The sequence below is a fragment of the Protobothrops mucrosquamatus genome, unplaced genomic scaffold (assembly GCF_001527695.2).
Source record: "Protobothrops mucrosquamatus isolate PMUCROS unplaced genomic scaffold, P.Mucros_1.0 scaffold92, whole genome shotgun sequence".
NCBI lineage: Eukaryota > Metazoa > Chordata > Lepidosauria > Squamata > Viperidae > Protobothrops > Protobothrops mucrosquamatus.
This window is the reverse complement of record NW_015386467.1, coordinates 568,511-581,953: the sequence shown is the minus strand read 5'-3', so window position 1 is coordinate 581,953 and position 13,443 is coordinate 568,511. Positions and strand designations below refer to the sequence as shown.

General features: G+C 42.1%; 1 protein-coding gene across 1 annotated transcript in view; it reads left to right on the top strand.

Annotated features, from left to right (window-relative positions):
• The first annotated feature begins 6,606 nt into the window (after positions 1-6,606).
• BCL11A (BAF chromatin remodeling complex subunit BCL11A) overlaps positions 6,607-13,443 on the top strand; it is a 65,486-nt gene continuing 58,649 nt past the window's right edge. The window contains exons 1-2 of the mRNA XM_015812510.1: positions 6,607-6,861; positions 7,231-7,345. Of these exons, the coding sequence (XP_015667996.1) occupies positions 6,607-6,861; positions 7,231-7,345 (370 nt within the window). The remainder of the gene's footprint in view (positions 6,862-7,230; positions 7,346-13,443) is intronic.

Genomic DNA, 13,443 nt, shown 5'->3' with positions numbered 1-13,443 from the left:
TTCCCTCCATGTAGATGCGGTTCCATTGAGGACCACACGCTGAGTACGGCCGGTCAGCCAGCTACGAATCCATCTGGTGGTGATGCTGTCTAACCCACATTTTTCTATTTTATCGAGTAGTAGGTTGTGATCTACTTTATCAAATGCCTTACTGAAGTCCAAGTAAATTATATCCACAGCATTCCTCTGATCCACTAATTTTGTCACTTGGTCAAAGAATGCAATAAGGTTTGTCTGGCATGATCTGTTTTTGACAAACCCATGTTGGCTTTTAGTAATGACTTTGTTTGCCTGTAGGTTTTCGCTGATTCGTTGTTTGATTATCTTTTCCAGAATCTTCCCAGGTATTGAGGTCAGGCTGATAGGTCTGTAATTTCCTGGATCCATTTTTTTCCTTTTTTGAAGATGGGAACTACATCAGCTCTTTTCCAGTCCTCTGGTAGTTCCCCAGTGCTCCAAGATCTTTGAAAAATATAGGTCAGTGGTTCTGAGATCACATCTGCCAGTTCCTTGAGAACCTTGGGGTGTAATCCATCTGGTCCTGGTGATTTGAACTCGTCTAGGCTGGACAGGTGCTCACATCATTTTCTTGCCTATCTTAACTTGTGTTTCTATACTGTTTTTTATGGCACTATTTTTGATAGGTTGGTCTGTTTTTTCCCTTTGTGTAAAGACAGATGCAAAAAACGAGTTAAATAGTTCTGCTTTCTCCCTATTGCTAGTCACCTTCTTACCATTTTCACGCACTAATGGACCAATCGTTTCCTTCACTTTTTTCTTGTTTTTTACATGTTGAAAGATTTGTGTGGAGGCCAGAAAATAGATGATTTTAAGCCAGAGTTCTCCAACCTTTCTGGGCTCACGGACTGGAGGGGAGAGCAGCTTCCAAATTACTGCGTGTGCGCACGGCCGCAAATGGGGCTACTCCCACTGGTACAGTACTAGCACACACACACAAACACGCACACACGAGATAGCGACCCGTTCGCACATGTGCAAATGGGCCGTGCACACACCCCTGCGCTAGCAGCACGTTCACGCATGTGCGAATGGGCCATGCATCCCCCACTAGTGTTCCTGTTCATGCCTGTGCACATGCGCAAACAGGGCCGTGGGCGCTAGCATGAGTGGAGGGAATGCGCGCCCACACATGTGCGCCCTGGCCAGCCATTTCTGCGGCCTGCTGGCCAAGAACCCGGTACCGGGCCGCGGCCCATAGGTTGGGGACCCCTGTTTTAAGCTACTTTACTAAACAGGTGCTGTGCTTGCATGTTGTCCAAAGTATTCTAAATCTTGATGAATGAAAGTTCCAAAGGAGGCATAAGAACAAGTTTATTACTGAATGATGTTTTCCTTCTCCTCTCTTCACCCCTTGTTCTGACATCCTGCAGCTTTAAAGAACACAACTCACAAACTCACTGTCAATCCTTTCAACTGTTATGAAGAGTCTAATTTTCCACCTTGGCTTTTCTCTCTACCCTGCATCTGCACATACTTCCTTTTCATCCCTTATTTTGCAGTTGGCTATGCTTATTGAGTATTTAATCTCTGGCCTTCTGTCTGTTGCAATATTATGTTTTTTTAACCGTGCCTATTTATGTCTAGGGTCAAAGACAGTATTTCAGCACAAAAATTAGAATTAATTCATAATTGACTCCATATGTATTTGACTGTTTATTTTTATAGTTTGCTAATTTATTTTTAAACAGCTTAGTTGAGCCACTGTGTTATAGCTGTGTTTTAATATATAAAGTACTAGTTGCTATGTGAAAAGAAACATAGTTGCTTTTTGGTCTCAAATCTAGAGCTAAATAAGATAATGTAATCTGGTAATAGTTTAATTACATTGATTGAACATCTAAGCTGAAATGTAAAATGAATTTGAGATGTACATGCCTACTCGCACTTTTATAAATACAATACATTCTGAAATAATGTTTAGAATTCTGCTTTTATCTTTGGCAAGATGGAAATATCATTTTTTTAAAAAAATCAGAAGGAAGAATGCTTTTTCTTATTATTTCTAGTTTCTGAGATTTTGATAGCTCCAATCTTCTAAATCTCTCACAAAGCATTGAAGACCTGGCTGTTCCGCCAGGCATTGGGTTCACAGTGAAGTGGAGCTGTGTTACTATAGGGGTTTAATAGTTAATTGGTTATTCTTGGGTTCTAGATTGTTATGTATGGGAGTTTGTTTGCTTTTAATCTTGTATGCCACACAGAGTCATTTGTGTGAGATGGGTGGTTATCTAAAAGAGAGGGGGGGGAGGGGAGAGAGAGAGAGAGAGAGAGAGAGAGAGAGGCTCACTTATTTAGTGGCATATTTTTTAGAATATTATGTGGATGCTACAGGGTGTTAATCTCTCATTTTCAGCAAATGCATTAGACCCCATGTAATGAAAGATTGCAATACAAGAAGTTTTTAAGTTTTTTTTTATCTAGATTAGGGCAAAGATTAGGGCAAACCAGTACAAACACTTGTACTTTCATCCAGGAAACTACGCTTTTCAATTGTATATGGTTTTGTGTCAATAAGTTACAAGTTCTTGTACTTCAGAGCCCTAGGTTAGTTAGATCTGCTAAAATGTGACCTCCATTGTTATTAGGTGATCTGTCTTTTACTGCTTCATTTATGTATGGAAGAGCCAGTTTCAGATTAGAAACCAGGAGAGGTTTCTATGCATGAAGCCAGCTGGTGACCTTAAGCCAATCATTCTTTCTCTGCCCTAGGAAGCAGACAATGGCAAGCCATTTTTGAAATCTTGGCAAGAAAACTGCAGGGACTAATCCAGGTCAGGAGTCAACAAACCTGATTTGGAGATAAAGAAAAGACTAGAACACATTGAGGTGTGTTGGCATTACTTCTGAACTGAGGTGTATAGGTTTATTTCTTTTATGTAAGCAGATAAATTTCTATATAGAAATTTGTGGTGCCTTACAAATAAGTTCTCAGAAGGTGTGTCTCAGAGCATCTTACTGGCTAGTTCAACTAGGTGTACATTTGGCAAAATCCTGACAAAAGAGCCAACTCTGTTTTAAGATATTTTGAGAACGTTTTACACTTACATGACAAACTAGAATCAGTAAAACATTGAAGAAAATTTGCAAATAATAATAACGGCTAAATCTGGTTTGGGTTGAGATTGCAGTTTCTCCACTGCTGGATGTTTTTGACTAGATGGTTCAAACTTAGTGCCAGGCAAGATCAGATTTAAAATATGATGTGGCTCATAGAATACTGGGAGGTCCTTGTCCAGAATGATTCCAAAAGTATATTTTGCCTACACTTAGGAAACAAATATGTATTCACTTTCTAATTTCTTTGCTAAAGAGAAATGTTGAGGGTCTTAGCTCTGAATGCGAAGGCTAGTTTTTGTGTGGCATCGACAGTGAATAACTATTTGATCCCCCAGGTCAACAAAAGTGCCACCCACAGCTGGCTGGAAAAGCTGTTTGTACACTTAGGATGCAGTCTCAAAGTTGACAAACAGCCACCTGAATGCTGCATTGATAGAAATATTAGTGGAAGAAGAGGGAGTGAGCTGGCAGAACAATTTCACATGTATTAGTATAAGTGAAATATTTGTCCAGCTGACATCAGCTCTTTTAGACTTTGTACTTGAGTAATTTCCCAAGTTGGATTTTATTAGCAAATAAAATATACTGTATGGTGTTGAGTTTATCGATGTGTGAAGAATTCTAGATCTGAGTTACAAATATGCTGTTATTGTGCAAAAGCAAAGTACAGGCCCTAAAAACATTTGTGAAATTTGTGAAATAGAATGTAGGATATATATGGTAAGGAATTTAGATCCCATATAACATCTTTAACTTCCTTGATTAGCAAAATCAAAATAAATTTTGCAATGCTGTGTAATACTAGTATATTTTATTGGTAGAATTTATGCTGTTATATAGTTCAGATTTTCTTTTTGTCCAGGTTTATCTGTGAATACATAGGTTGCCATGAGTCAATCCTTCTCTGTGTCAATCTAGCCTACTTCACAGGTTGTTATGAGGAGAAATACCAGGAGGGAAACAATGTTCTCTGCTTGGTTCTCCAGGGAATGAGGTCTTTGTTTTTCATGTTCATTTGTTATCCATTCTATGATTCTAAGTGCAAGGGCCTCACACAAATTAATTGGAAGAGCTTTGGTGGATCAGGGTAAAGATTGATTAACGCAGCATTCTCTTGGGCACATGTGTCTCTGAGAAGATCACAATCAGGGCTAGAAAGCTTGGTCTGTCTCCTAAATAGCCATCCATGTGCTCTGTTCAGAGGGTGAAAAAAAATGGTTCCTGGGGATCACAGTTGGTGGATAAGTTTTGCATTATAGAAATAATGTGTGGGAAAAGCTAGATGCAACTTCTGAATTTTTTTTTCATTTCAATGGGGTATTTTTAAAGTGTTTCTAGTCTCAGGCTTATGCAATCATTTAATTTATTTTTTAATCTCGATGGCAGGACTGTCTACCCTTTGTAGCATGTGCTGTGAACCTGATAGTCTATTTAGCTTATAGGATAAGTGTGAGGTAGTGCCCTCTAAAGGTCCAAGTGACTCTTGGGTAGTGCCTGCCCACCAGTGGGAAGTCACCACCACAGACTCCTGGGTCCTCCAAACCATCCGATACGGTCTGTTCCTAGAATTTGTGTCCAACCCACCAGGGCGCTTCATTTCTTGCCCGCAATCAAAGAACCCAGTCAAAAAGGGCCTCATGCAAGAGGCCATTCGACATCTCTTGGAGATAAGAGCCATAGAACCGGTGCCGGTTGGTCAACAGGGGAGGGGATTCTATTCCATCCTCTTTGTGGTTCCCAAGGCCTCGGGAGGATGGAGGGCGATTCTCGACCACAAAGGTCTGAACTCTCATATTGCATACAGGAAATTCAAGATGCAAACGTTCCAGTCCATCTTGGGCAGCGTAAGGAAGGGAGACTTTCTGACGTCCATAGACCTCACAGAAGGGTATCTCCCCATCCCCATCCTCCCCGACCACCGGCAGTTTCTCAGGTTCTGTTATATGGGCCATCTTTACCAGTACAAAGCCCTGCCGTTCGGCCTTTCATCAGCTCCAAGGGTGTTTACCAAAATCCTGGCAGTGCTCGCCGCACACTTGAGACTGGTACCGGTACGCATTCAATGCTATCTGGATGACATTCTCATCCAGTCGCCCTCCCTTCCAGCCGCCCAGTCGGACCTGACTTTGTCGATCAAGGTCCTCCAGGACCATGGGTTCTCGGTGAACTTTCAAAAGAGCCAGACAGTTCCCTCGACCCGACTTCTATACCTGGGTGCCATCATAGACACAGACCGTTGCCAGGTCTTCCTCTCCCAGGAACGTTGGGACACCATCTGAACCCTGGTCCTCAAGGTATGCAGGGAGCGCGTAGTGACACTGGCCCTGCTTTCCCAACTGTTGGGAAAGATGATTTCGTGCATCACGATAGTGCCTTGGGCACCAGTGGTTCTTGCTCCCTTTTCAAAGATTGGGCACCAGCTCCTCCAACCAAAGGGTAAAGGTTCCTTCTCAGACCCTACAGTCCCTCCGGTGGTGGTCCTCACCAATGGTAGCCAGAGGGTCATTCTTCAAGGAACCCATCTGACTCACGCTTATGACAGATGCCAGTCTGTTTGGCTTGGGAGCGCGCGCACCTTCATTCGCAATTGGCTCAGGGCCGGGCAGCCAGCACTGGTTCTGTTTGCGTCATCGGCAAATTCGCAGCTCCCGAGATTCTTCTCCCGTTTTCCATCTCCAGGGGCGGAAGGAGTAGACGCTCTACGGCAGTGGTGGCGAACCTATGGCACGCATGCAAGAGGCGGCACTCAGAGCCCTCTCTGTGGGCACGCACGTCACCGCTGCCAGCAGCTTGCGCAGGTCCATTAGGCTGCCGCCACCCAGAGCAGCAGTCCCACCCAACACAAAGGAGGCAAAGCGGCCAGCTAGCAAGCTCGAGTAGAGGTGGTAGAGCATGCCCACAACCAGCAAGCCAAAGGCCACCTCAAGCAGGGAAAGCCGGATCCCCATCAGCGCCATGGCCCCCCAGTCCCAGCTAGGATTGCGTGCCTCCCCTCCATCTATGCTGGGCCTCCTGCCCACCGTCCCACCCGCCAGAGTCCCCCTGGATCTCCCCCAAACGTGCCCGGCCCTACAGGTGTCCCCCCCATGAGCAACATCGAGGTGGCTATGCCCACTGCAGCCACGCCCACCCAGTCTGCCGTGACAACCGCAGCCATGCCCACCCAGTGGGCCACGCTCCCATGCCCCCCGAGGGCACCACAATGCTGATGCGGCCCTGGCACTTTGCTATAAATAAGTGGGTTTTGGGTTACGGTTTGGGCACTCACTCTCTAAAAGGTTCGCCATCACTGCTCTACGCAGTCCATGGCCCCGGGACCTACTGTACGCATTTCCCCCTCTTCCTCTAATGCCTGCAGTTATTTGTAAGATTTTTATGGGAAAGGGCAGAGGTCATTCTCATTGCTCCACATTGGCCGAGACGTCCGTGGTTTGCCGACCTCGTGAACCTTTCCATCTCGGCACCGTGGAGGATGCGTCTGGATCGCATAGCGCTCAGTCAAGGAGCACTTCAACACCCTGACCCACAATGGCTTCAGCTAACCGCCTGGCAGTTGAGCGGCAACGTCTGACTCAAGAGTCTTATCCAGCTAGAGTTATCAACATGATCCAGGCTTCAAGGCATCCGTCTATCAATAGAATTTATGACTCCACCTGCAAGGACTTCTTCAGTTGGTGTTCCAGGAATCAAATTGATATGTCCTCAATTACTGTGCCTAGAATTTTGGAATATTTGATGGACGATATCGACAAAGGCCTCTTTCCGAATACTATCAAAAGGCAGGTAGCAGCCCTAGTCACGGTGCTCTCATGCGACGATTCTTCTCTGGCTCATCACCCAATGGTTCGTTCCTTCATTAAGGGGGTGATCAGCACAAAACCACCCACAGTCCATAGGTATCCCTCTTGGGATCTTTCATGTGTATTATAAGCTCTTACCAGATCACCGTTCGAGCCACTTAAGTCTTGTGATTTGAGACTTTTGTCAATGAAAGTAGCCTTTCTGGTGGCAGTGACTTCAGCCAGACGCATATCCGAGCTGGCAGCGCTCTCTGTCAGGGAGGATCTATGCGTCTTTCGTACGGATTGTGTGACCCTTCGACTGGATCCATCGTTTATTCCTAAGGTGAACACCTTATTCCATCGTTCACAGGAGCTCGTTCTGCCGAGCTTTTGTCCTCGGCCGTCTCACGACCTGGAACGCCAGTGGCACACCTTGGATATGCGCAGAGCGTTACGCCTTTACATAAAGTGGACTTCTGTCTTCCGTAAATCGGAAGCGCTTTTCTTTCCAACCTTCCATGGGGCAGAAGGTCTCGTCCACCATTGGAAGGTGGATCAAGGCCTGTATCGCCAAGGCATATCAATCCCAGTCCTTATCCATCCCTAACTGTATCACTGCTCATTCCACCCGCAGTGCTGCAACTTCAGCGGCCTGGGCGACTCAAGCACCAATTGAGGAGATTTGTCGAGCGGTGACCTGGTCATCGCCCTCCCTTTTTATACGACATTACAAACTTGATAAATTTGCTTCTGCTGACGCTTCCTTTGGCCGCAGGGTGTTACAAAGAGTGGTGTCGTCTGGAGGACCACATGCCCTGACTGTTTCCCCCCCATAGGGACAGAGCAGGCTTTGGTATGTCCCAATCCGTGGATTATCCATCCTCATGCTGGAGAAGGGGCGTTGTCTTACCTGAAGGCCTTTTCTCAGCATGAGGATGGATAATCCACTCCCGCCCTTTAGTCACTGTCAGGTCCTGTGTCAGGGGTCAGGGAACCAACGCATCGGACTTAGTCTGCTGCTTCGCCTTCGTCGGAACTGGGGCAGCATGGCCCAGCGGGAGGCGTGGCTAACTCTCAGACTTAGTCTATTGGGTAGAAGGGACTTCAGGAAACTCAATCTGTGGATTATCCATCATCATGCTGAGAAAAGGCGTTCAGGTAAGACAATGCCCCATTCCAGCAGCCTTTCCTTATATGTTTTAGCCTCCGGTCCCCTAATCATATTTGTTGCTCTTCTCTGTACTCTTTCTAGAATCTCAACATCTTTTTTACATCATGGTAACCAAAACTGGATGCAGTATTCCACGTGTGGCCTTACCAAGGTGTTATAAAGTGGTATTAACAATTCACGTGATCTTGATTCTATCCCTCTGTTAATGCAGCCTAGCACTGTGTTGGCTTTTTGACAGCTGCAGCACACTGCTGGCTCGTATTTAAGTGATTGTCCACTAGGACTCTGAGATCCCTCTCACAGTTACTACTATTGAGCAAGGTACCGCCTATACTGTACCTGTGCATCTGTTTTTCTTGCCTAAATGTAGAACCTTACTTTTTTCACCATTGAATTTCTTTTTATTAGATAGCGCTCCCCATTTCTATTCTTTACCTTACACAGTATATAAATAGACAGATATAATATAGACAAACACCCATATACACATATTTTCTTTTGCTCCTCTTTTTTCCAAACTAAAATATTCTGAAATGGATTAAAATTGATTTGTTTTAACCCCTTGAACATTTTGGTTTCCCTTTTTCTGTTCAGTGCTATTTGTTTTTTAGGTAAAAAGGTACCAATTTTAGACAAGTTTCTGTCAAATGTCAGGTTTCGGTCAGTTGCAGATATAGCCATCCAATTTCTGACAGGTCCATAAGCTTTTTAATTGTTTTTTGAGACCTAAGTATGTTAATGCCAGCATTATATTTAATAATCTGGCTGGTAGCTAGAGGAACCATGAATTCCATGCAGGTATGTGATTGGGTTGGTAGAAAAGGAGAGAAGTTGTCTGTCTCTCCTCTACCACTTGGCACTCATGGTGATTTTTTAGAAAGGGAAATCCATATCTTATTTGTTTTCCATGTTTGTCATCCTGTTAAGTAGAAAGCAGTTGTTCCTTCCAGCTCTATTCTGATTGATTGATTGTTTTTATTGGCCTGTTAGTACCCTGCACTTCCATGGTGATTGCAGAAGAAAGGTCTTCCCTCTTTCTTCACCAAGTATGTATGCAATAGGCTGTATCCCACTTAGCAAGATAGTAAAAAAAGTTGAAGGTTAGTTAACTTTTGTAGGTTTATATTTAAGGCTCTTTTATTTACTTCATGGATTACAGTATCTACATTCATGAATGTTTTTCTAAAGAAAAATTTATCTGGTTAACTTTTTAGAAGTCTTCAAGAAACAGATGGGACTCTAGCCATTCTAGAATGCCCTCTTAGCATTTTGATAGGATACCATTTTCCAAGTAATAAAAACCCATTGTTTTCATTGGGCATAAGTCCACCTTACCATAATTGTTCTGAAATACTGATTCAAGAATAAATTGCAGTCTTTTCAAATACAAACTCATTCCTTGTCAGTCCCAGTCCAAGCTCTCTTTATTTCAACAACTTTATTTTGAGTGAGGTATACCATTTTTTGTTTTGTTTTTATAAATAATATGAATTGTTGTTAACCTTTTCGAGCCAGAAACTGCAAATCACACAGTGATTTTTTTGCCATTCTGAACTTGACTTGCTGGAGCAGCTTCAGTTTTTCAGGTAAAAGTATTTCCCAGCCATAATTAGCATTGAATCTAGGATTTAAACTAAGGGCTTAAATTGCTCCTTTGGGCAGACAAGGCTCCAGTTTTTACGTATGATTTTTTTTATTTTTTTCTATTATTATCCTTTTTTCATATTTCCCTTATTTCTTGTTAGTTGTTTATCACTAGTGACATTTAGAAAGACCGATAGACAGCTCTTTGGATAAACTGGATTTGTGTACTTTTGTCCATTAGTAGTCTATAAAGACCTTACACTTTGACAAAACCATTATTGATAATACTGCATTTTACCATGTGAGGAATAAGATATTTTGCCTTGTTATGATTGGAAGGAATTCTCAGTTCACAACAGGGTCTTTCTGCTCTCCTCCCTCCTGATCTTGAAGAATAATCTGCAGCAGATCAGCAAGGATATAGTAAGGACTCCAAAGTGGGGCAACCATGACACCAAGCTATTATTTTTCAGGCCTGCTGGGAAATTCTGCTGGCATTCCAAATGTGGTTTCCCTGTTTGTCAGCAACAATGGCTGAAAAGCTGGGCAAATTCCAAGGGTAGACAAGGCCCATATGTTTAGATGCTGGTCCTGGCAGAACGCCTGAACAAACAGACTTCACACAGGAGACTTCCATTAGATGTACCTTGAGGCCGCAACAATATGCTGTAGTACCACTTCAACCTCAGGCCAGTACTAGTAGCCATCACAGTTGTTTGCTTACCACACAGAGAATTTCAGTGCAATTTCCTTTATTTTGCCTTTGTGGCAAGCTGTTCCTTTGTAGTTCCCATTCTGACAGAAAATGAAAAGGCCTCAATCTTGAAAAGTCCTATGTTCAACAGCCAGCTTATAACTAATGTAAGTGTGAATCCAAACCAGTGTAAGGATCTCAAGGATACACATGGACATGGATTTGTTTATAGAGCAGGTTCACATCAAGAAGATTTAATATAATCTCGTTTCTGAGTAAGAAAAACTCAAAATTAATAATTTTTGTGTTATTTGATTCATCTTAATAAAGACATGTTTATGTTTATGTTTATTTAGATTTGTATACCGCCCTATCTCCCTTACGGGACTCAGGGCGGTGAACAGGCGATAATAAAAATCACAATAAATATCTATTCTAAAATCAAATTAAATAAATAAAGGCCTGCTCTAAAATACCCCATATAAAAACCTATACTAAAACCTAATTAAGATTACGCCAGGCCGGCTGCACGAAATAGATGAGTTTTCAGGGCTCGGCGAAAAAGGCGCAGGTCCGCAGTTGTACGTAGGTCGGGGGGTAGGTCATTCCAGAGGGCAGGAGGTGCCACAGAGAAGGCTCTCCCCCTGGGGTCGCCAGCCGGCATTGACTGGCCGACGGCACCCTAAGGAGGCCCTCTCTGTGGGAGCGGACTGGTCGAAGGGAGGTATGTGGTAGGAGGCGGTCTTGCAAATACATAGGTCCATTGCCATGGAGCGCTTTAAAGGTTGTTACTAACACCTTGAAGCGCACCCGGAAGGCCACAGGCAGCCAGTGCAGCTCACGCAGGAGAGGTGTTACATGGGAGTATCTAGAGGCCCCCAAAATCCCCCGCGCGGCCGCATTCATCACTCACGTAAGGGTGTATTTATTGATTTATTATTTATTTATAACACCCTACTGGCTTTTTGCTCAGGCCTTTGGAAAGGGTTTCTGGTTCCCCTTCTTCCTTTTTGTTCCTCTTTGGATTTGTTTGTTTTTTGCCACTGATGTTCTTTTCTCTTGTGCTGTTTTTGTGTTTTTTGTTTTTAAATATATTTACCAATTGTAAACTGTCCAGAACCAGAGTCAGGTGACATATAAATTAAATAATAATTCCAGATCCTTGGGAAGGACATGATAGGTTAATAAAAATGCTAAATTAGCTTGGGCTATAAAAGAAACGGGAGAATTCTACTTTGCAAGGTTCTGTTAATATAGCTTTACAGTAAAGAATAATTAGTTTATTTGGTGATCTTTCCTTCTGGTCTACCTGGTAGGGCTAACACCTATCAAACATATTAACTATACAGACATTTTGGACAGATTAAAGACTGATGCCCCCCAGGCCCTACCTCATCTGACTTTATTTAAAAGAATTTTTAAATTGAAATACAAACAGGAAATCAATGTGTTGAAAAGCAAAACATCTTTCTATAACATCCAGTTAATGTATCAGAATGTGTTTGAACCCTACAGTGGTTGCATTGGATGGAGAAGAGAATCCTAGGAGTGGTTTATTTTTCACTGAATGGATGTTTATGGATAGCCACTTTGTCCTTATCATTTGTTCTCAGAATTCCAAATAGGTTCCTAAAGAAGATTTCATCCCTTGCTAAACATCAGTTTTGTTTAATAAAATACAGTGGCTGTTTCCATTATGTCCAAGCATATAAACACTGCTTAATGTGGTGGCTATTCTTTGGTGGCTAGGTTCCCATAACACATATTATCACATATTTAATAACCCTGTTTTGATCTCTAACCTAGCATGTTGTTTGAACCTAGACATACACTCATTTAAAATATTTGCATCCTGTCTGGTATCAAATGTGAAGAATTTTGACTACAGAGGGCTATTTTTATGGCTGCATGTGAAACAGAATTACAATGAAAGTTTTCAGCATACACTTAAATTATAGCTGTCGCTTCCAGGCAATCACCCTCATTCAAGCTGTTTATACAGTTTCCAACTTGCTTGGGAAGGATTCCAGGTAGTTGGACCAAACAGTATCACACACCTGCCAGAGCTAGATTCATGCATCAGTGACACAGAATGGCCCCTGTGTGCCTCTGTGGTACATTGTATTTTTGGAGAATGAATTTTAAAGGTTGAGATTAACAGACTTTTTGTGTCATTTCATGCATTTTCAATTAATTTAAACCTAGGATTAGTAAATATTTTCATAGTGAGGGCACTATAGATCTGGAAGTAACTTTTAAAAATCTGTTCCTACTACGTTGCTAAAGCCAGTAGTCTAGATATAGTTACTCAAATTTAATTATATGTTATTTTATGATAATAGTAAATTGAGTCTTAATGGTACTGAGCTCTCTGTATTCTAATCTAAGTCACCAGAGTCTTTTTCATCTTTTTCCTTTGATGTAAGTGTGAGTAATATTTTGGTAATACGGTAATACTGTACTTTTGTTTTCCTTCTTCACATTCCAGCAGTCAGATACCTTCCTTTTCTCCATTGCTGTATTTGTGGATGATGGAGATCCTACCCAGTAATAGAGAAATGGACTTGCAGATGACATTCAGTGTTATGAACTCAAAGGTCATCTGTTCTGTCTGAGGAAGGATGATGTGATTATTGAAGATGTATTGTAGTAATTGTCTTTGCAATTCATCCAGCAAATAGACAAAATCTGATCCTGGGTTTTAAAGATAATTCTGAGATGTTCACTTTTTAAAATAATACTTCAATGGCTGAAATTTTATTTAAGCACAAAAAAGGCAGAGATGATGAAACTATATCTTTTTTGATTGCATTATTTTTCTGAATTTGTTTTTTTCATTTGATTGATTGTAATTTTTGCACTCTCGCCCACCTGATTTTTTTATACCTGTTGGAATACAATTTTCTTAGGGTTTTTTTTGCCTTACTATCTTGGAATTCTGGGAATTCTAGTTCCAACAAATGTATACAGTAGAGATATAAGAGGGGAATGCTAGTGAAAGGTGCATTCACTACTTTTCCGAATATGTTCTGTACTTGGATTCTTCATTTCCTCATTATGAACATTAGGACTGATGCTTCCTTCACAGTATAAATATATATGGAGAAGAACGCAAGTGTATTGAGAACTAATTA